Source organism: Oncorhynchus mykiss, chromosome 21, assembly GCF_057628025.1.
Source record: "Oncorhynchus mykiss isolate SJ-2025 chromosome 21, ASM5762802v1, whole genome shotgun sequence".
NCBI classification, from domain to species: Eukaryota; Metazoa; Chordata; class Actinopteri; order Salmoniformes; family Salmonidae; genus Oncorhynchus; species Oncorhynchus mykiss.
In genome coordinates this window covers 31,134,590-31,156,974 of record NC_143042.1, presented here as the reverse complement: position 1 = coordinate 31,156,974, position 22,385 = coordinate 31,134,590, and the positions used below count along the sequence as shown (strand labels likewise).

At 44.4% G+C, this 22,385-nt stretch overlaps 1 protein-coding gene across 1 annotated transcript; it reads right to left on the bottom strand.

The window, feature by feature from the left end:
- Nucleotides 1-14,258: 14,258 nt before the first annotated feature.
- LOC110500301 (ras-like protein family member 11A-like) lies at nucleotides 14,259-22,101 on the bottom strand. Its single transcript, XM_021577605.3, has 5 exons — nucleotides 21,411-22,101; nucleotides 20,498-20,554; nucleotides 17,274-17,356; nucleotides 15,316-15,486; nucleotides 14,259-15,062 (listed from the first exon to the last, which is right to left on the bottom strand). The coding sequence occupies exons 1-5, from the start codon at nucleotides 21,559-21,561 to the stop codon at nucleotides 14,760-14,762; spliced, it is 765 nt and encodes a 254-aa protein (XP_021433280.1). The 5' UTR covers nucleotides 21,562-22,101; the 3' UTR covers nucleotides 14,259-14,759.
- Nucleotides 22,102-22,385: the final 284 nt, after the last annotated feature.

Below are 22,385 nucleotides of genomic sequence, written 5' to 3'. Positions count from 1 at the left end.
CGGCCTGAGACGGCCGGCAGGAGGGGAGTTACCGGACTTAGTCTGCGCGCAGACCGAACAAGCAGCCACGAAGCGACGCGTGTCATGCTCCCGGGTGGGCCACCAAAAACGCTGGCGAATGGAAGCAAGCATACCCCGAACGCCAGGATGGCCGGCTAACTTGGCAGAGTGAGCCCACTGAAGAACGGCCAGACGAGTAGGAACGGGAACAAAAAGAAGGTTCATAGGACAAGCGCGCGGCGACGGAGTTTGAGTGAGTGCTTGCTTTACCTGCCTCTCAATTCCCCAGACAGTCAACCCGACAACACGCCCCTCAGGGAGAATCCCCTCGGGGTCAGTGGAGGCTACTGAAGAACTGAAGAGACGAGATAAAGCATCAGGCTTGGTGTTCTTAGAGCCCGGACGATAAGAAATCACGAACTCGAAACGAGCGAAAAACAGCGCCCAGCGCGCCTGACGCGCATTAAGTCGTTTGGCAGAACGGATGTACTCAAGGTTCCTATGGTCAGTCCAAACGACAAAAGGAACGGTCGCCCCCTCCAACCACTGTCGCCATTCGCCTAGGGCTAAGCGGATGGCGAGCAGTTCGCGGTTTCCCACATCATAGTTACGTTCCGACGGCGACAGGCGATGAGAAAAATACGCGCAAGGGTGGACCTTGTCGTCAGAGAGGGAGCGCTGAGAAAGAATGGCTCCCACGCCCACCTCTGACGCGTCAACCTCGACAACGAACTGTCTAGTGACGTCAGGTGTAACAAGGATAGGTGCGGATGTAAAACGATTCTTGAGGAGATCAAAAGCTCCCTGGGCGGAAACGGACCACTTAAAGCACGTCTTGACAGAAGTAAGGGCTGTGAGAGGAGCTGCCACCTGACCGAAATTACGGATGAAACGACGATAGAAGTTCGCGAAGCCGAGAAAGCGCTGCAGCTCGACGCGTGACTTAGGGACGGGCCAATCAATGACAGCTTGGACCTTAGCGGCATCCATCTTAATGCCTTCAGCGGAAATAACAGAACCGAGAAATGTGACGGAGGAGGCATGAAAAGAGCACTTCTCAGCCTTCACAAAAAGACAATTCTCTAAAAGGTGCTGGAGGACACGTCGAACGTGCTGAACATGAATCTGGAGTGACGGTGAAAAAATCAGGATATCGTCAAGGTAAACGAAAACAAAGATGTTCAGCATGTCTCTCAGGACATCATTGACTAATGCCTGAAAGACAGCTGGAGCGTTAGCGAGGCCGAAAGGAAGAACCCGGTATTCAAAGTGCCCTAACGGAGTGTTAAACGCCGTCTTCCACTCGTCCCCCTCCCTGATGCGCACGAGATGGTAAGCGTTACGAAGGTCCAACTTAGTGAAAAACCTGGCTCCCTGCAGGATCTCGAAGGCTGAAGACATAAGAGGAAGCGGATAACGATTCTTCACTGTTATGTCGTTCAGCCCTCGATAATCTATGCAGGGGCGCAGGGACCCGTCCTTCTTCTTAACAAAAAAAAACCCCGCTCCGGCGGGAGAGGAGGAGGGGACTATGGTACCGGCGGCAAGAGCTACAGACAAATAATCTTCGAGAGCCTTACGTTCGGGAGCCGACAGAGAGTATAGTCTACCCCGGGGGGGAGTGGTTCCCGGAAGGAGATCAATACTACAATCATACGACCGGTGTGGGGGAAGAGAGGTGGCCCTGGACCGACTGAACACCGTGCGCAGATCGTGATATTCCTCCGGCACCCCTGTCAAATCACCAGGCTCCTCCTGTGAAGAAGAGACAGAGGAAACAGGAGGGATAGCAGACATTAAACATTTCACATGACAAGAGACGTTCCAGGAGAGGATAGAATTACTAGACCAATTAATGGAAGAATTATGACAAACTAGCCAGGGATGGCCCAAAACAACAGGTGTAAAAGGTGAACGAAAAATTAAAAAAGAAATGGTTTCGCTATGATTACCAGAAACAGTGAGGGTTAAAGGTAGCGTCTCACGCTGAATCCTGGGGAGAGGACTACCATCCAGGGCGAACAAGGCCGTGGACTCCCTTAACTGTCTGAGAGGAATGTCATGTTCCCGAGCCCAGGTCTCGTCCATAAAACAGCCCTCCGCCCCAGAGTCTATTAAGGCACTGCAGGAAGCTGACGAACCGGTCCAGCGTAGATGGACCGACAAGGTAGTGCAGGATCTTGAAGGAGAGACAGGAGTAGTAGCGCTCACCAGTAGCCCTCCGCTTACTGATGAGCTCTGGATTTTACTGGACATGAAGTGACAAAATGACCAGCAGAACCGCAATAGAGACAGAGGCGGTTGGTGATTCTCCGTTCCCTCTCCTTAGTCGAGATGCGGATACCTCCCAGCTGCATAGGCTCAGCACCCGAGCCGGCAGAGGAAGATGGTAGTGATGCGGAGAGGGGGGCAACGGAGAACGCGAGCTCCTTTCCACGAGCTCGGTGACGAAGATCAACCCGTCGCTCAATGCGAATAGCGAGTTCAATCAAGGAATCCACGCTGGAAGGAACCTCCCGGGAGAGAATCTCATCCTTTACCTCTGCGCGGAGACCCTCCAGAAAACGAGCGAGCAAAGCCGGCTCGTTCCAGCCACTGGAGGCAGCAAGAGTGCGAAACTCAATAGAGTAGTCTGTTATGGATCGATTACCTTGACATAGGGAAGACAGGGCCCTGGAAGCCTCCTCCCCAAAAACAGATCGATCAAAAACCCGTATCATCTCCTCCTTAAAGTCCTGATACTGGTTAGTACACTCAGCCCTTGCCTCCCAGATTGCCGTGCCCCACTCACGAGCCCGTCCAGTAAGGAGAGATATGACGTAGGCGACACGAGCAGTGCTCCTGGAGTAAGTGTTGGGCTGGAGAGAAAACACAATATCACACTGGGTGAGGAACGAGCGGCATTCAGTGGGCTCCCCAGAGTAACACGGCGGGTTATTGATTCTGGGCTCCGGAGATTCGAAAGCCCTGGAAGTGGCCGGTGGATCGAGGCGGAGATGGTGAACCTGTTCTGTGAGGTTGGAGACTTGGGTGGCCAGGGTCTCAACGGCATGTCGAGCAGCAGACAATTCCTGCTCGTGTCTGCCTAGCATCGCTCCCTGGATCTCGACGGCTGAGTGGAGAGGATCCGAAGTCGCTGGGTCCATTCTTGGTCGGATTCTTCTGTTACGGTGCGTGAATGAGGACCCAAAAGCGAATTAACGTAAACAGAACTTCTTTAATAACAAAACATAGGTAGGCTCAGATGGACCGGCAGATTCCGACAGGACAAGGTTGCAGCAAACATGACGATAGTCTGGTTCAGGCATGAAAAACACAAACAAGAATCCGACAAAGACAGGAACAGGAACAGAGAGAGATATAGAGACCTAATCAGAGGGAAAAGGGAACAGGTGGGAAAAGGGGTGAACGAGGTAGTTTAGAGAAGACAAGGAACAGCTGGGGGAAAGAGGGGAAGAACAGGTAACCTAATAGGACCAGCAGAGGGAGACGGAGTGAAGAGAAAGGACAGGAACAAGACAATACATGACAGAATTGGGTTGAGGTCATGGCTCTGTGCAGGCCAATCATGTTCTTATACACCAATCTCGACAAACCATTTCTGTACGGACCTCACTTTGTGCACGGAGGCATTGTCATGCTGAAACAGGAAATGGCCTTCCTCAAACTGTTGCCACAAAGTTGGAAGCACAGAATCGTCTAGAATTTCGTTGTATCCTGTAGCGTTAAGATTTCCCTTCACTGGAACTAAGGGGCTTAGCCTGAACCATGAAAAACAGTCCAACCATTATTCCTCTTCCACCAAACTTTACAGTTGGCACTATGCATTCGGGTAGCATTCTCCTGGCATCCGCAATACACAGATTCATCCATCAGACTGCCAGATGGTGAAGTGTGATTCATCACTCCAGAGAAAGCGTTTCTACTGCTCCAGAGTCCAGTGGCGGCGAGCTTTACACCACTCCAGCCGATGCTTGCAATTGTGCATGGTGATCTTAGGCTTGTGTGCAGCTGCTTGACCATGGAAACCCATTTCATGAAGCTCCCGATTAACAGTTATTGTGCTGACGTTGCTTCCAGAGAAAGTTTGGTAATCGGTAGTGAGTGTTGCAACCGAGGACAGACGATTTTTACACGCTGCGTGCTTCAACACTCTGCAGTCCCGTTCTGTGAACTTGTGTGGCCTACCACTTGACGGCTGACCGTTGTTGCTCCTAGATGATTCCACTTCTCAATAACAGCATTTACAGCTGACTGGGGCAGCTCTATCAGGGCAGAAATTTGACGAACTGACTTGTTGGAATTGTGGCATCCCATGACGGTACCACATTGAAAGTCACTGAGCTCAACTATTTGTCTATGGAGATTGCATGGCTGTGTGCTCGATTTTATACACCTGTAAGCAACGGGTGTGGCTGAAATAGCCACTTATTTGAAGGGGTGTCCACATCGTTTTTTATTTTTTATTATTGAATATTAAAACATACAATCTACTTGTAGTGAAGCCGCTCAAGATTTACATTACATTCAATCATCTAACAGAAGCAACCAGGGTCAATGCCCTGCTCAGGGGCACATTGACAGATTTCCCACAAGGTCAAAAACGGGGAGCCAAACTAGCGACCTGTCAGCCACCGGCCCAAACTCCCAACCACCAGGCCATCAGCCCTCCACAGTTCCCCGAGAGCTGCTCCTCAACCATCTGAGATCCCCCCCACAATCCCCACCCTCCAGAATTGTTTTTATAATAAAGTTAAATAATTCCTTTCCCCACCTCCAAGACCCCCGCCCCCCCAAGCCCCCATCCTCGAATGCACTAACAACCAAAAAAATGAACAAAAGAGAAAAAGGAGGGGGGAAAACGAAAACAACACTGCAAAAAATAAATCAAGGACAACAAAAATCATAACAGCAAAGCCAAATTAATACGTTTGAGTGCATGTATGGCACTATTTACATGTGTGTTTCTGTGTTGTGTGTGTGAGTTTGAATGCAAGTGTGTGTATATTTTAGATCAATGTTATGCTTTTCGATCCATTCCTGAACCTGAGACCAGAAACAGGCTACCTGAAGGCAATACCAAAACAAATGGTCTACTGAATCTGTGACTAACAACAAAATATGCAGAGCTGCGATGATTGTATGCCCCAAATATTCTGTTGGTGGCAATAATTCTCTACAATAATTTTAGCTGAAAAGCACAAAGTCTTGAATCTTGTGTCATTTGAACTATTTTGCAATCTGAATGGCACAGCTGTCAACATCCTGGTCATCAAATGAAACTGGTATACTTTCCTATTCATGCTATTTTTATTCCTCTGACCGTTTTTATCCTTTATATTGGGAAGACAGACTAGTTCCCTACCTCCTCCCGCTGCCACTTGCCTCCTCTATTTTTGGGGTAATGCTGTAATCAATTGGTTGTACTCTTGGATTGAGCAGACCTTCCCGTACAATTCTGATAACTCCATGAAGGACATAACTCTACCATTCCAATTTAAAATGTAACTTTTAAACAAAATACCCTTTTAAACACCTTTTCCATAAATACAGGTATTTTACCAGCCAGCACATTTGAGTTCAACCATAATATTTGTTCTGTTTTCAGGGGGATGAAATTTAAATGCTTCAGCCGTCAGCCCAAGCTTTGAGTATATAAAAAAATGTATGCCATCTAGCCTTGGGGTTTTTACAGACTGAAAGGATTCAATAGCCTCAAAAAGTTAATAAAAAGTTAATACTTTGTCAGTTGGCCTTTGCACTGATCTTTTTGTATGTTTGTTACTTTTCCATTTTTTTTACTTTTGGAAAGAATTCCTTACAGTAATCGTCATTGAGAGCTGGAGGGGGAGACGGAAAAGAGAACATCTGCTTAAAATATTTAGCTTCTTGTTTTAAAATATAATTAGGAAAATCTTAGATGACTCCACCTTTAGTAACTAGTTTTTGCTAATTATTTTTGGTAGTGTTACTGAGTTGGAGATTCAGGAAGAATTTGGTGCATTTTTCTCCATATTCCATCCAGTTTGCTTTATGTTTGTAATAGATTACGTTAGGTCATTCTTGAATAAGTTCCTCTCGTTTTTTGTTTTTACTCTAACTTATTTTGTATCTTTGTAGTACTGTTTTTATTGCTATCTACCCGTAGTATTTGTCACATCTGTTCCTGCAATGCCCTCTAATGCTCATCCTGTGTATCCTTGACCTGCCGCCACTCCCCCGGTACTCTCTCCCTCTCTCTCTCTGTGTGGGATTGTGTGGTTGGAGACATGTGTGCTGGAGTCAGAGCAGATCCCCACCAGCTGCAACCTGTTCCACAATCAAGAACTCTACAAATACTCAGCCCTGCCACTTACCAGATCGTAATCTCTGCTCATTCTGCCCGCTCTGACTCTGGTCCCTGTCTCTTGTCCCACGTCTCATCATCCTGCGTCTCTGTCCTGGATTCCCCACTCTACTACTCCATTGGATTCCCCTCCGGACCTGCTTACCCTGTCCCAACCCCTCTCACTCCAGCCTCAGCCTCCGCACCTGGTTTCCAGCAACCAGCCCGAGCTTCCCCTGACCTGTACTCCATCTCCCACCTGTGTTTCAATAAATACCTTGGTTACTTCATCCCAGTCTCCCCGTCTGAGTCTGCTCTTATGTTCCCCTGTTCCACTCCACATAACACTATTTGTTCATGTATTTCCCTTGTTAGTCTTGTCTCATTAGACAGAAATGCTTTCTTCTTATTATTATTGATGAATATTGAATGATCTCTGAAGGTATATTTAAAGGTATCCCAAACAGTAAGGGGATTTGTTGAACCTATATAGTTCTGGAAAAATTCAGTTATAAATTATTTTGTCTTGACCACATACTTTTGTATATATAATGTGTATACAGTGTATTCTTTGTGGCACTATTGAAACAAAGCAACTCAGATAAGGCCCTAGGCAGCCAGCCTGATCACTAGAAATAAACTTTGATTTCAGACGTTTGAAAAGGTCCTGAGAATGTTGATATGTGCCTAGTTCGGGTGCTCACCAAATTTTTGTAAAAAAATACAGGCCACTGTGCCACCACACTTCACAATGCTCTAGCAAGCCGTGAGAATACGGATGGTACCTGATGGTAATAGCGTATAGTTTTGTATTATTATTCTGTTTTAAGCGTTCCCCAAACCATAGCCCTAACCCCAACATCAGGCCATGCCAGAGACCATTACACACACACACAGTCTTGTACAGCTAACCTTGTGGGGGGACATAATTCAGTCCCATTCACAATCCTATTTTCCGTAACCCCTAACCCGCAGGTAGCCTAGTGGTTAGTGCATTGGACTAGTAACTGAAAGGTTGCAAGATTGACTCCCTGAGACAAGGTGAAAATAAGAATTTGTTATTAACTGACTTGCCTAGTTAAATAAAGATAAAAAATAAATAACCTGTATGCTTACCCTAACACAAATTCTAACCATAAACCCCCTAAAAATAGCATTTCACCTTGTGTAGCCTAACAATATTTCTTCAGTTGGTTATACTGTGGTTTGTTTACTATTCTTGTGGGGACCAGAAGCCCCCACAAGAATAGTTAAACACGTCCACACACAGAGAGAGAACAGTTAGTCCTAGCTAGTGATATCCATGACAGATTTGACCCTGTTGTGCAAGCCCACTATTCTGAAGACAGGAAGATGCACTGAGCTAGAAGAAGAGGCTTGCAGAGCTCTTTTTCTATGGTGGGCTGGGGACATGTTACTACTGTCAGGCTCTTCTTCTATAGTGGGCTGGGGCCATGTTGCTACTATCTGCTCTTCTTCTATGGTGGGCTGGGGCGATGTTGCTACTGTTTGGCTCATCTGGTAGACTGGGTGGACTAAAGGTATTCAGGCACACTTGGAGGGAAATAAGAGTACGGTTGCCTCCCAAATGGCATCCTATTCCCCACATAGTGCACTTCTTTTGACCATAGCCTATTCCCCATGTAGTGCAATACTTCTGACAACCAGGGTCCATACGGGTTATGTAGGGAATAAGGTTCCATTTGGGAGAAAACCTCAAATATAACGCATCAGATTGTCCTGTTAAAAACAAATATATAGGTTTTTGTTGTTTCTCTCTAATACTACTAGCCAACAGGCAATTTTATGAAGTTGGGTTTAGCTGGCTCAGATAAGTTTCCAATCTCTCAACCTCATAACTAGCTATCAAGAAGCCATAAATGTAGAGTAGCTAGCTTGTCTAACTATCTTAGCTGGGATGCCTGCTGGCAAGATTGGTAAACTTGCAATGCAATATGCAATATTGTCGTTAAATGAAGACCAAGGTGCAGCATGGTAGGCGTTCATGATTTTTAATAAACTGAACACCGCAACAAAATAACAAAACAGAAAATAACTCCCCCCAAAATCACAACTTATATATGATCCCCAATCAGAGACAACGATAGACAGCTGCCTCTGATTGGGAACCACACATGGCAAAAACAACAAAGAAATCGAAAAACCTAGAAAACAGAAAACCTAGAATGCCCACCCTAATCTAACCAAAAATAGAGAAATAAAAGGCTCTCTAAGGTCAGGGCGTGACACAATAACTAAATATACTGAATAAAACTCACATTCCTTTTAATCTTTGACCAAGATTTTAGCAGAGAAGCATATTCAGTTTATTAAAAAATAAATAAACACCACTCAGGAGGATACAGACAGCTCAAGAGGTATGCTTAGATATGCAGAAAATAAACATATGTCTGTCATAGAATGAAGCATAATGATTATGGCTCTATATTGCAAGAAGAAGCTGTTTAAGGTGTTTTACAACCCCCTACAGACCACCCACCAGCCATCCTCATGTACTTCATGCCCTCTCGTGTGTGTGTGTGTGTGTGTGTGTGTGTGTGTGTGTGTGTGTGTGTGTGTGTGTGTGTGTGTGTGTGTGTGTGTGTGTGTGTGTGTGTGTGTGTGTGTGCGTGTGTGTGTGTGTGTGGAGGGGGGGGGGGGGTGGAAGTAGTCAGGGAGCTTAAATACTCAGAGACAGGAAGAGAAGGACATTAAAATGTAAAGAATCCAGTCAATGACTTCTCTCTCATTTTTTCTTTATTTGCATTTCTAAACTACATCTCAAACATCAGTGTCTTGTTTAATAGGGCACTCAGCGGAAAACTGAAAATAAAAAGGCACCGTTTCAGTCCGTTTGGTCCCTAATGGGCATGACCCAGTATAGCGATACTCGGTCAGCCACCACTGTGAGATGAATCCTTGTACTGCCACATACTGAGACTGATTCATTTTATAGGTTAAAGGCCAGGGCTCAAGGGGTTAAAAGGTTTTGAAGTGTGTGTGTGTGTGCGTGTGTGTGTGTGTGTGTGCGTTTAGGGTTGGGGAGTTACATGTCTGATATGATCACAATTTTTGGGGGGACTGTAATCAGTTACGTTACCAGCAAAGACATTGTCTCACCTAGCTATCTTAATTTACTGCAGTGGGCTAAATCAGTGTCACAGAGTGGTTCTTGGTAGTCTTCAACAAATCTACTTTGAATCTACTCACTCACATGGTTATGGGCTTAGAAAACCTGTACCATGTCAGAAATAGAGTTGAAATGTATGACATTTTCAGTTTGCATCCCGATATTACACTTTATATATCACAGAAGACTATAAAATATAACAAAGGGACAGATGTGACAAATATAAATAACGTTTCGCCCATGAGACCACTATTTGGTCATTTGACTGCAGGAAAGGGTTAAAGGGATACTTTGGGAAGGAAGTTTTGTCAAGGAAGCCCTTTATCTACTTCACAAATGGTATTCATGAGTTCATCTGACTCTGGGGAAGTAGATAAAATACATATTGCCAAAATCCTGAAGTATCCCTTTAAGATGAATGGACCAACTAAGTCGCTCTGGATAAGTGCGTCTGCTAAATGACTAAAACGTACATGTAAAATGTAAGTGAAGTTACTGATGGCAATTTTGGACAGGTAACTAACGTAAACTCACCCCATTCCGTACAAATGTGCGCAACAGCGACATTCAAACGAGGCTACAAAGAAAACTGATGGGACTGTAGTGACTGTGTTGACGTCAAAATCTGGGGTGTGAACTAGGTTTCTATTAATGCGTTGATCGACATGGTAATGGCACTATAGTATTGGAGAAGCCCTGAAGTTGAAAGAAACTGACCCTCCGTTACATCGTGACGTGTCATGCCGTAACGTACAGCACGCATATAGCAACTATTTCTGTCTTACAATCTCTCTCCACCAGGTGTAGCACTTCTCTCATCGTTTAAAAACAAGAGATGGACAGTGACGGGGGTAAGGGGGGGGATACCCAGTCATTTTTTGCGTCATCACTGTAAGCGATCATGACTCTCAAAGCCGCTGTTTACTTCTGAAGATCACTTTAGCACCGCCCTAAAAACCCGATTCAAATTCCACACAAACCTTCAAATAGGTATGTAATGACACATTATATAAACTCTTTCTATTGTTTATTTACATTTTAGAGGCGATAAGGTGATAAGTTGGACAGATCGAGTGAAAAAAAAGCCATTTCCCCACACCTCTCCTTCTCACTACCACGCATTAGTTTCGCTTCCCCACCCGCCATTTAAAAAAAAGACCCGGCGGAGCTCATTGCCTGCTTGAATAATGCAGAAACGGGCAGCTTAGAGGTCATATCATTAATTGTGTTGGAAAGGGGAGAAATTGTGCTTTACATTGGTATTGACATTACAGTTGATCTGGAAGTATTACGTTTTTGGGGCGCTAAAATGAGGTTCAATTGTACGAACCAAGGCGATGTCCAAAAGTGAGTGAGTTTACGTTAGTACCTGTAAAGGATTACGTTAGTACCTGTAAAGGATTACATTAGTACCTGTAAAGGATTACATTAGTACCTGTAAAGGATTACGTTAGTACCTGTAAAGGATTACATTAGTACCTGTAAAGGATTACGTTAGTACCTGTAAAGGATTACATTAGTACCTGTAAAGGATTACGTTAGTACCTGTAAAGGATTACATTTTGAAAGTCAAGCGTGTTTAATGGAGGAGGTTGGGGGCAACGACCAGATTCGCAAAGAATAATTCCAGGTGCCGAGGAATTTCTCATTATCAGAGCACTGTACCTCTGGCGTCCTAGCGTGTTGTCATTTCTGCGTCTCTCTTCTGGTTGTGTGTCACAGTCTTGCTTCCGTCCCTCTCCTTGCCCCAACCTGGGCTCGAATCAAGGACCCTCTGAACACATCAATAACTTGCCTCCCACAAAGCATCATTACCTATCGCTCCACAAAAGCCGCAGTCATTACAGAACAAGGGAAACAATTACTCTGAGCGAGTGACATTACCGATTGAAACGCTACTAGCTAATTAGCTAGCCATTTCACACCGATTACACTCACCCCCTTTGAACAGTCACCCATGAAGCATCGTTACCTATCGCTCCAAAGAGCAAGGGAAACAACTACCTCAAGGTTTCAGAGCGAGTGACGTTCTGGGGGAACTGGGCACTCCCTTACCTCTGGTGCAGGGTTCCCCAACTGGAGTTTTCTGGGTCCCAAAAATATATTTTACTTTTATTGATGGACATAAAAGATTAAAAACACCAGCAAATCAGCTCCAAGTGATTTTAATTTTGGAAATCCGTTCCAAAGTATTCCCACGCATAACAGAGAAACTGTATATACAGTGCCTTGCGAAAGTATTCGGCCCCCTTGAACTTTGAGACCTTTTGCCACATTTCAGGCTTCAAACATAAAGATATAAAACTGTATTTTTTTGTGAAGAATCAACAACAAGTGGGACACAATCATGAAGTGGAATGACATTTATTGGATATTTCAAACTTTTTTAACAAATCAAAAACTGAAAAATTGGGCGTGCAAAATTATTCAGCCCCTTTACTTTCAGTGCAGCAAACTCTCTCCAGAAGTTCAGTGAGGATCTCTGAATGATCCAATGTTGACCTAAATGACTAATGATGATAAATACAATCCACCTGTGTGTAATCAAGTCTCCGTATAAATGCACCTGCACTGTGATAGTCTCAGAGGTCCGTTAAAAGCCCAGAGAGCATCATGAAGAACAAGGAACACACCAGGCAGGTCCGAGATACTGTTGTGAAGAAGTTTAAAGCCGGATTTGGATACAAAAAGATTTCCCAAGCTTTAAACATCCCAAGGAGCACTGTGCAAGCGATAATATTGAAATGGAAGGAGTATCAGACCACTGCAAATCTACCAAGACCTGGCCGTCCCTCTAAACTTTCAGCTCATACAAGGAGAAGACTGATCAGAGATGCAGCCAAGAGGCCTATGATCACTCTGGATGAACTGCAGAGATCTACAGCTGAGGTGGGAGACTCTGTCCATAGGACAACAATCAGTTGTATATTGCACAAATCTGGCCTTTATGGAAGAGTGGCAAGAAGAAAGCCATTTCTTAAAGATATCCATAAAAAGTGTCGTTTAAAGTTTGCCACAAGCCACCTGGGAGACACACCAAACATGTGGAAGAAGGTGCTCTGGTCAGATGAAACCAAAATTGAACTTTTTGGCAACAATGCAAAATGTTATGTTTGGCGTAAAAGCAACACAGCTGAACACACCATCCCCACTGTCAAACATGGTGGTGGCAGCATCATGGTTTGGGCCTGCTTTTCTTCAGCAGGGACAGGGAAGATGGTTAAAATTGATGGGAAGATGGATGGAGCCAAATACAGGACCATTCTGGAAGAAAACCTGATGGAGTCTGCAAAAGACCTGAGACTGGGACGGAGATTTGTCTTCCAACAAGACAATGATCCAAAACATAAAGCAAAATCTACAATGGAATGGTTCAAAAATAAACATATCCAGGTGTTAGAATGGCCAAGTCAAAGTCCAGACCTGAATCCAATCGAGAATCTGTGGAAAGAACTGAAAACTGCTGTTCACAAATGCTCTCCATCCAACCTCACTGAGCTCGAGCTGTTTTGCAAGGAGGAATGGGAAAACATTTCAGTCTCTCGATGTGCAAAACTGATAGAGACATACCCCAAGCGACTTACAGCTGTAATCGCAGGAATAGGTGGCGCTACAAAGTATTAACTTAAGGGGGCTGAATAATTTTGCACGCCCAATTTTTCAGTTTTTGATTTGTTAAAAAAGTTTGAAATATCCAATAAATGTCGTTCCACTTCATGATTGTGTCCCACTTGTTGTTGATTCTTCACAAAAAAAATACAGTTTTATATCTTTATGTTTGAAGCCTGAAATGTGGCAAATGGTCGCAAAGTTCAAGGGGGCCGAATACTTTCGCAAGGCACTGTATGTGATTGTATACAAATGTAAACAAGGTTTGATATATTATATCTGTTTGGGAGTCTTGTGGTCTACAGCATTTGCGTTTTTCAAATTATTTGTAATTTTGTTTCGGCCCCCTGACCATTCGCTCAAGAAAAAAAAAATCAGCCTTCAGCTGAATCTAGTGGGTGATCCCTGCTCTGGTGTGTGTTAAACTCTGACACAGCAGATAGAGGTGAAAGGTCATGAGAACTCGTGGTTGCATCCCAAATGGCACCCTGTTCCCTATATAGTGCATTCCTTTTGATGGGCCCTGGTCAAAAGTAGTGCACTATATAGGGAATACAGTGCCATTTAGGACGCAGCCCAAGTCTCTCCCTTTCCAGACTCATATTAAAAAACACAGACAGAAAGATACATCTGTAGGACATAGAGCCTCCACATGTGTTACCTTAAAGGGGCCTGAGTAGGGTTGCAAAATTCCTGTATTTTTCCAATAATTCCCAGGTTTTTCTGAAATTCTGGTTGAAGGATTCAAAGTGTCCTGCTTATTCCCTCCTGATTCCAGGAATCTTCCAACCGACTTTTGCAGCCATAGGCATCACAGTGGTTTGATGTAGGATGGAGTTTCCCCTAAGAACTGGTCTGTGGTCTGTTTTATCTATTGCCTTCATGATGGTTGAAGTTGGGTTGGGGTAGGGTAAACGGATCCTGTGGTTCGTGACTGTTCAGGGGAACCAAGCTGGTATAGATTAGTACAGACCAGGATGTCAAGGACTGTGGTTGAGCGCATTTTTTAGCAATTCAATTGAATTAAGCATGGCCCGTCCATTTGAAATGTTTCATTGAGAAAATACATAGGTTCAATCTCTAATGGCACTCTACTATAATATAGCCTAGAGCACAACCTTTGACCAGGGCTCGTAGAATGCCATTAGAGATGAAGTGTCCCTTCATTATAGGTAATCTGTGATGACAACATAATTTTTCTTTGCCTCTGGGTACAGTTTATTTTAGATTACATTATTTAAATACAAATGTATCAAAAGCAAGGAGAGTTGACTACTGCATAATCGCTTAGTACGAATAGCGATCTCAGAGAAGCCTACGAATGGTCCGTTAGACCTGTCAGTCGTAGTCTGTTTTTCAGTCTCCTCAGTCACCATTGGTTGAATCGGCAGACAGGCTTCTTGACGTCACATACCAACGAAGCCCACTCCGTTGTTGGAAGCGTTTGGTCTTGCTGTCTCTGTGCCATTCCTTCCGCAAGTGGAATATAGATTTCCTTATCTCAATGTTCCATTCCAATAGAATGAAATAGAATATAGAACCGTTTATCTCTTCTCTGTGTTCCAATTGAAACTGTTACATTTATTCTCATACAATGACATCACAAGAGAGTCAACTGGGCTAAATCCATAATTCCAATTCTGGAACCAGAACTAGAACCGTCAGAACCAGAACCATCTCTTTTTTCCATTATCATCACAGCGTGGTAGTGGAAGACTTCCCCTTGGAAGAGAGCACCTGTCGGAACCTTCTTTTGAGCTCTTGCATGTTGGGGGACTTAGGCCGGGCTAGGTGCAGCCCCCCTCTCCTCTTCTCCCCGTTCCCCCCACCCAGCGCTCGGCTCACCTCGCCACAGAGGTGCAGGAAGGCGGAGTGGACCCCCTCGTGGTTCTCCCGGGCAGAGACCTCGAAATACGCACCACCCAGAGAGGCTGCCAAAGTCTCTCCCTCATCAGCTGGCACCTGGCGGGCACGGAGGAGGTCACTCTTGTTGCCCACCTGGGAGAAGATGAGAGATGGATTAGACCAATGTTAAGGCAATGTCCAGAAATACTTCCGGATAAAATAAAGGTTATTGAGCCACCAGTATGACGAGGACATATACCGGGAGAGTTAAATATGACATATAATTTAATGTATCGCTATGAACATGGATGTAATAGATGGGTAACAGATACTGTATAGTTAAATACTAATAATAATAGGATCCAGCTCCCGTTACTAATAGATGTAATATAACGGTCAGACCCACCAGTATGACAGGTATATTCCCTGCAGGGTGGATGCGTCTGACGTGCTGGTAGAGAGGCTGGATGGTTCTATAGCTGCTGTGATCTGTGATGGAGAAGACCAGGACGTATCCATCCGCCCAGTAGATAGACCTGTTGATCTGCTCCTGACAATAAAGTCCCTCTGCATCGTCCTGGATGGAAGGGTGAGGGGAGGAAAGGGGTAAAGGGTAGAGGAGAGAAAGAGAGGAAAGAAAGAGGGAAAGTCAGTGGTATGTAGCTAGTGATGTGTTCATCCGAACTCCTACAGTAGTCTGCACGGTTATTATTATGGGATTATGGAGCAGACAGAAAGACAACACACACTCTTTATCTCAGGCATAGTCTGTTTACAAGACCAGGCCTTTGAATGGGTGGTGGAAGTGAGTTTGATAAATGAATGGGAGCCTCCCCTAGGCCTGGCACTGAATTATCAAATAACACTTTAGGAGGGAGAAGAATAATTGAGATATGCCCTGATACTGGATGTAGGCCTGTTCTACTGCATCATAACTTCTTACTGGTAGTGAACTAGTGATGAACTGTAAATAAGATGTTTCCACTTTATTATTATATCCAGACCGGGATCAAATATATAAGCTACCGTATGTATGTCAAACACCTTTTTGCGATGGAGTCAATACAATGTAATAGTCCCAAAAGTGCAAACTGAGATACTGTTTTATTTACGGTAACTTTTTGTTTATTGAACCAGAAAGTCCCATGGAGGTCAAAAAAACCTATTTCCCAAGGGAGACTTGGCAAGTAATTTACAGTACTTGACATTTGAAAGGATTTCACATATATTTCACCCAGGTCTGGTTACATACACCCTTAGACTGTAGAGAGGACTTGGAGTTACCTGTAGGGTAGCCTAGTGGTTAGAGCATTGGACTAGTAACCGAAAGGTTGCAAGTTCGAATCCCCGAGCTGACAAGGTACAAATCTGTCGTTCTGCCCCTGAACAGGCAGTTAACCCACTGTTCCTAAGACGTCATTGAAAATAAGAATTTGTTCTTAACTGACTTGCCTAGTTAAATAAAGGTTAAAAAAAAATATTTAAAAAAAACAGAGATACAGGGGCTGTGTTCTAAATGGCACCATACTCCCTATGGAGACCAGGGCCCATAAGGCTCCATAATGCCTGAGACTCCAGTCACTCTGTTATCATTTGGCAAGTGGTATCGGAGCATCACGTCTCGGACCAACAGGCTCAGAGACAGCTACAACCACCTGGCCATCAGACTGCTGAACAGCTAACCCTAACTGACTCCCTGCACAGACTTGTGACTATTTGCACCTAAGAGACAATCTGCACCTTAGACATTATTTGCACTGACGAACATAAACCCCACGCACCCACACCTCACACACACATACAACACAATCAATGTTGCTGTTCTATTATATACTATTTACAGTATTCCACTGTGTGAACAAGTCACTGCCCACTTTACATTTGTAAATACAGTGTAATACAGTCCTATGCTACCTCTCTTATTACTTCTATTACTTGTTATTTTTGACTTGACTCTTTTTATTGTTATTAATGTTATTGACTGATGTGCTGCATTGTTGAGGGAGCTTGCACATAAGCATTTCACCACACCTTTTATGCCTGCTGTAAACTGTGTATGTGATGTGACTAATAAAATGTCATTTGATTTGAAAAGTAGTGCAACATATAGAAAAGAGTGCTGAATCGAAATCTGTTGTTCTGCCCCTGAGCAAGGCAGTTAACCCACAGTTCCCCGGGCCCCCGAAGACGTGGATGTCGATTAAGGCAGCCCCCCTCGCCTCTCTGATTCAGAGGTTGAGTTAAATGCAGAAGACACATTCAGTTGTACAACTGACTAGGTATCCCCACTTTCCCTTTCCCATTCCTTAATGTGCAATTTGGGACTCAGCCCTTGTGTGGAGAGAGAGAGAGAGAGAGACCGACCTGTAGAGAGACGCAGGGCGTGTCCTGAACCTGTAGTGAAACCTGTTCTCCATCTAGATTGATCTTTCTGGAGTACAGGGCCCCTGGGGACAGAGATAAGCAAAACATTACTGACTATGCACAATGGATTGCTATGCAAGAAATGTAAAACAGATTTAAAAGGTATAAGTTGCCTGTATTATTAGGGTGGGTGTTTACAGTATAAGTTAATAAAGAGAGACTAACGTCTCAGCATCACAGTGCCTACTTCACTGTTTAGTGCCCTGTATAGTGCCCTACACAAGGATGCCGAAACGTTATTGTTTATCCAATAAATTACTGGGAGCCTATAGAGTGTGTGACTCCATTTATTTTTATAGCCTACAGTTAACTCGCCATTAGTCAGCACTTGTACTAACTTTTTTGGGTGTGCTCCAGCTCAGGCTTTTCACTGGGTGTTTATAAGTGAAATTGTTTCTAAATGTGTAGTAAACTAGTATGGGGTTCTTACCAGGTTATAACAATGTGAAATGACGAGTTCACGTTTTATTGTCACATGCACAAGTACAGTGAAATGCTTCATTTGCAAGCTCTACCCAACAGTGCAGTAATCAATATCAAAATAGTATAACTAATACGAAAATAAATATACATAACAAAGAAAAACACAAACATAACATACATATAGGGTGAGTGGCAATAACAAATGTACAAGATTATGCATATTACGCAGGGATACTGGAGTAATTTGAGATAGATATGTAAATGCTCTAACTCCTGGAGTAATTTGAGATAGATATGTAAATGCTCTAACTCCTCTAGCTCCACAATGAAATAGGGTGCAGGCCAGGCAGCAGGCTGTTAGCCAGCCTGCCAGCATAGTGGAGTCTGCCACTAGCACAGTCAATGTAGTCAGCTCAGCTATCACCATTGAGACCGTGTCTGTGCCTCGACCTAGGTTGGGCAAAACTAAACATGGCGGTGTTCGCCTTAGCAATCTCACTAGGATAAAGACCACCTCCATTCCTGTCATTATTGAAAGAGATCATGATACCTCACATCTCAAAATAGGGCTACTTAATGTTAGATCCCTTACTTCAAAGGCAATTATAGTCAATGAACTAATCACTGATCATAATCTTGATGTGATTGGCCTGACTGAAACATGGCTTAAGCCTGATGAATTTACTGTGTTAAATGAGGCCTCACCTCCTGGCTACACTAGTGACCATATCCCCCGTGCATCCCGCAAAGGCGGAGGTGTTGCTAACATTTACGATAGCAAATTTCAATTTACAAAAAAAAAAATGACGTTTTCGTCTTTTGAGCTTCTAGTCATGAAATCTATGCAGCCTACTCAATCACTTTTTATAGCTACTGTTTACAGGCCTCCTGGGCCATATACAGCGTTCCTCACTGAGTTCCCTGAATTCCTATCGGACCTTGTAGTCATAGCGGATAATATTCTAATCTTTGGTGACTTTAATAGTCACATGGAAAAGTCCACAGACCCACTCCAAAAGGCTTTCGGAGCCTCTCTGCCTCTAACCCTATTACAGGGGCTGAGTCACTGGCTTTACTGGGGCTCTCTCATGCCGTCCCAGGAGGGGGTGCGTCACCTGAGTGGGTTGAGTCACTGATGTGGTCATCCTGTCTGGGTTGGCGCCCCCCCCCCTTAAGTTGTGCCGTGGCGGAGGTCTTTGTGGGCTATACTCAGCCTTGTCTCAGGATGGTATGTTGGTGGTTGAAGATATCCCTCTAGTGGTGTGGGGGCTGTGCTTTGGCAAAGTGGGTGGGGTTATATCCTTCCTGTTTGGCCCTGTCCGGGGGTGTCCTCGGAGTGGGCCACAGTGTCTCCTGACCCCTCCTGTCTCAGCCTCCAGTATTTATGCTGCAGTAGTTTATGTGTCGGGGGGCTAGGGTCAGTTTGTTATATCTGGAGTACTTCTCCTGTCCTATTCGGTGTCCTGTGTGAATCTAAGTGTGCGTTCTCTAATTCTCTCCTTCTCTCTTTCTCTCTCTCGGAGGACCTGAGCCCTAGGACCATGCCCCAGGACTACCTGACATGATGACTCATTGCTGTCCCCAGTCCACCTGGCTGTGCTGCTGCTCCAGTTTCAACTGTTCTGCCTTATTATTATTCAACCATGCTGATCATTTATGAACATTTGAACATCTTGGCCATGTTCTGTTATAATCTCCACCCGGCACAGCCAGAAGAGGACTGGCCATCCCACATATGCTCTCTCTAATTCTCTCTTTCTTTCTCTCTCTCGGAGGACCTGAGCCCTAGGACCATGCCCCAGGAATACCTGACATGATGACTCCTTGCTGTCCCCAGTCCACCTGACTGTGCTGCTGCTCCAGTTTCAACTATTCTGCCTTATTATTATTCGACCATGCTGGTCATTTATGAACATTTGAACATCTTGACCATGTTTTGTTATAATCTCCACCCGGCACAGCCAGAAGAGGACTGGCCACCCCACATAGCCTGGTTCCTCTCTAGGTTTCTTCCTAGGTTTTGGCCTTTCTAGGGAGTTTTTCCCAGCCACCGTGCTTCTTCACCTGCATTGCTTGCTGTTTGGGGTTTTAGGCTGGGTTTCTGTACAGCACTTTGAGATATCAGCTGATGTACGAAGGGCTATATAAAATAAATTTGATTGATTGATTGATTGATTGAATGTAAGAGGGGATTAGGAGAAAGTGACTGGTTGCCATGGTTCCACCTGTCACCAGAGGGCAATAGAGACCATCCTAGAGACAATAACGACACGCAGGTGTGTTCTATTACTCATTCTGATTTCCCTGTTAAAAGAGCTGTGTTTTCTGTTGTACTTTGCAGAAGCTTGAGTTGTTTACTGTGTGCGGTCGTTTCCTGAGTGAGTTTTCGAGACTTAGTGTTTGTTGTTTTTTCCAAGTGTACTGGGATCCTGTGGCTACCGTTCTTAGTAAAGAATTATGTTTATCCTTAACCACTGATTCCTCGTTTAGTCTCTTCTCTGCACCTGGGTCCAACCTCGCCACGTCACACTGGTAGCAGGATAAATAATGATAATAATAAACCGTATGGCAGCAGCATAAGTGGTAGGTGGGTGAGTGCATGGTGGTGAGTGTGTGTGTGTGTGTGTGTGTGTGTGTGTGTGTGTGTGTGTGTGTGTGTGTGTGTGTGTGTGTGTGTGTGTGTGTGTGTGTGTGTGTGTGTGTTTTATATGAACGGGACTGTTAAAATTATAAAACCTTACCTGTGTTTGCCTCATAGTCCCCGATGAACCTCTTAGTCAGAAACCTGACTATCAACGCTGTGAATGGAAACAAGGAGAAGAATAGTCTCCAATGAGAAACACTTTGAGAATAATAATGTAGTTGACTACATATTTTCACAGTTGCCATTGAAGAATACTGTACTCCTAGTTGGCATAGGCCAACAACATCCTAAACATGGAAAAATATTGATGTACCCTTGATCAAGGCACCTAACCCTAATTACTCCTTTAAATTGCTCTGGGTAAGAGTGTCTACTAAATGAAAAAAATTGAAATATAAACACCTTGAGAAGAATACTAGAAGGCCACACATATGTTATAGTCGCTGTAAGAGAATACTGCATGCTACATACTGTATATTTTTCACTGCTGACATAGCCTGCTCCTTAGTTGGCATAGGCTGTCTTCATCCTAAACCAAATAGTACCCTCTTCCCTCCGTACTGCAACTACTTTTCAAAAGTAGGTCACTTTAATAAGGAATAGGGTGCCATTTGGGACATGCCCTCAGCCTGTCTGTCCTGGTCGAGTCTGTGAACGTACACGTCGCCCCCTGGCGAGATTGTTTACCTCTCACTGTTCAACTGGCACACCAGTGTGTAGCCTATCCCAAATACATAATAAAATATTTAGGTGGAAATATTAATAAGTAGACGTTTTTCCAAAATCGAAATTTGTATAGGCTATATAGGCTACTTGTATGGCCAATCCGTTTGTGCCAAACTGATGCAAATAAAGTATTTCCATTCTAGCATACATTTTCTATTAGGACCCGATTAATAAGCCTCGATAGATTCATTCAAAGAGTCGGACATTAAAAACCTCCGGACTTTCACGACAACGGTGCGATTCAGACTACTTTTGCACACTTCTCGTAAAGCTTGCTCTCCTACCTGTTTTCCCCACGTTGCTCGCTCCCAAAACCACGATCTTGACGTTTTTGTTGGGTACGCAGTCTAGAACGGGATACTCCTGTATTGGAACTAGCAGAAAGTTGCTAGAACCACTATTCATTGTTGTCGTTGGGTCAACAGGAAGACGCATTTAGGAGTCCTTATCGGTCCAGTCTGGGAATGCAGTGCCTCTCTCTTCGTCTTCGTCCCCCCACTGCTAAAACAATCCTGAGCCTCGGGAGCTGAGGCTTAGTGTGTCTCGCCCATGATGATAACTGAAATTATAATCGTCCACTTTGGCTGCTACTCGAAACAATTCTAATTACCACTTGTAGTTCCACTGCATTGAGTGCGCAACAAGTTGACAGAATCCAGTTATTTTGGCGCACCCTGACCAGAACCGTTATTTGACCGTAGGTTTTATATTGTCCCGGTTATTTCACGTTGGCTAAGTATACCGAGACAGAGCAGCAAATAGTCCACAAGTCTATCCCTCCTGTTCCAGAGCCCGCAGCAGTGGTTCGTCTAGTGAGAGAAGAGAGACAAGTCTATCCCTCCTGTTCCAGAGCCCGCAGCAGTGGTTCGTCTAGTGAGAGAAGAGAGACAGAGCAGCCGGAGAGGGATGAGAGAGAAGAATGAGTAGGCTAGAGTTGCTGAAGAGGCACAACTCCGAACTGAAATACGTGTTTTTGTCTCACAAATGGCACCCTATTCCGTAGCCTATATAGTGCACTACTTCAGAACAGAATCCTATTGGTCCCTGGACCAAAGTAGTGCACTATATAGGGAATAGGGTGCCATGTAGGATCCATGTACTTCACCAACTCAAGGTGTCATAAAAAAAATGCACACCCCTCCCCAACATAAAACAATATATTCACACCACCCTTCCCTTGTACTGTAAAATAAATGTAACACCCTCGCGCCTCACATAATTAACCCAAAATGATGTTAATACTCACAAATAAGCTCTCG

What these genes read in the sequence shown, in the direction of transcription:
- LOC110500301 (XM_021577605.3), bottom strand. Translation starts at nt 21,561, where the DNA reads ATGCGTCTTCCTGTTGACCCAACGACAACAATGAATAGTGGTTCTAGC. An exon ending in GAGCAACGTGGGGAAAACAG is followed by an intron (nt 20,555 to 21,410) that starts GTAGGAGAGCAA and finishes TTCCATTCACAG; the next exon opens with CGTTGATAGTCAGGTTTCTG. An exon ending in GGACTATGAGGCAAACACAG is followed by an intron (nt 17,357 to 20,497) that starts GTAAGGTTTTAT and finishes CTCTGTCCCCAG; the next exon opens with GGGCCCTGTACTCCAGAAAG.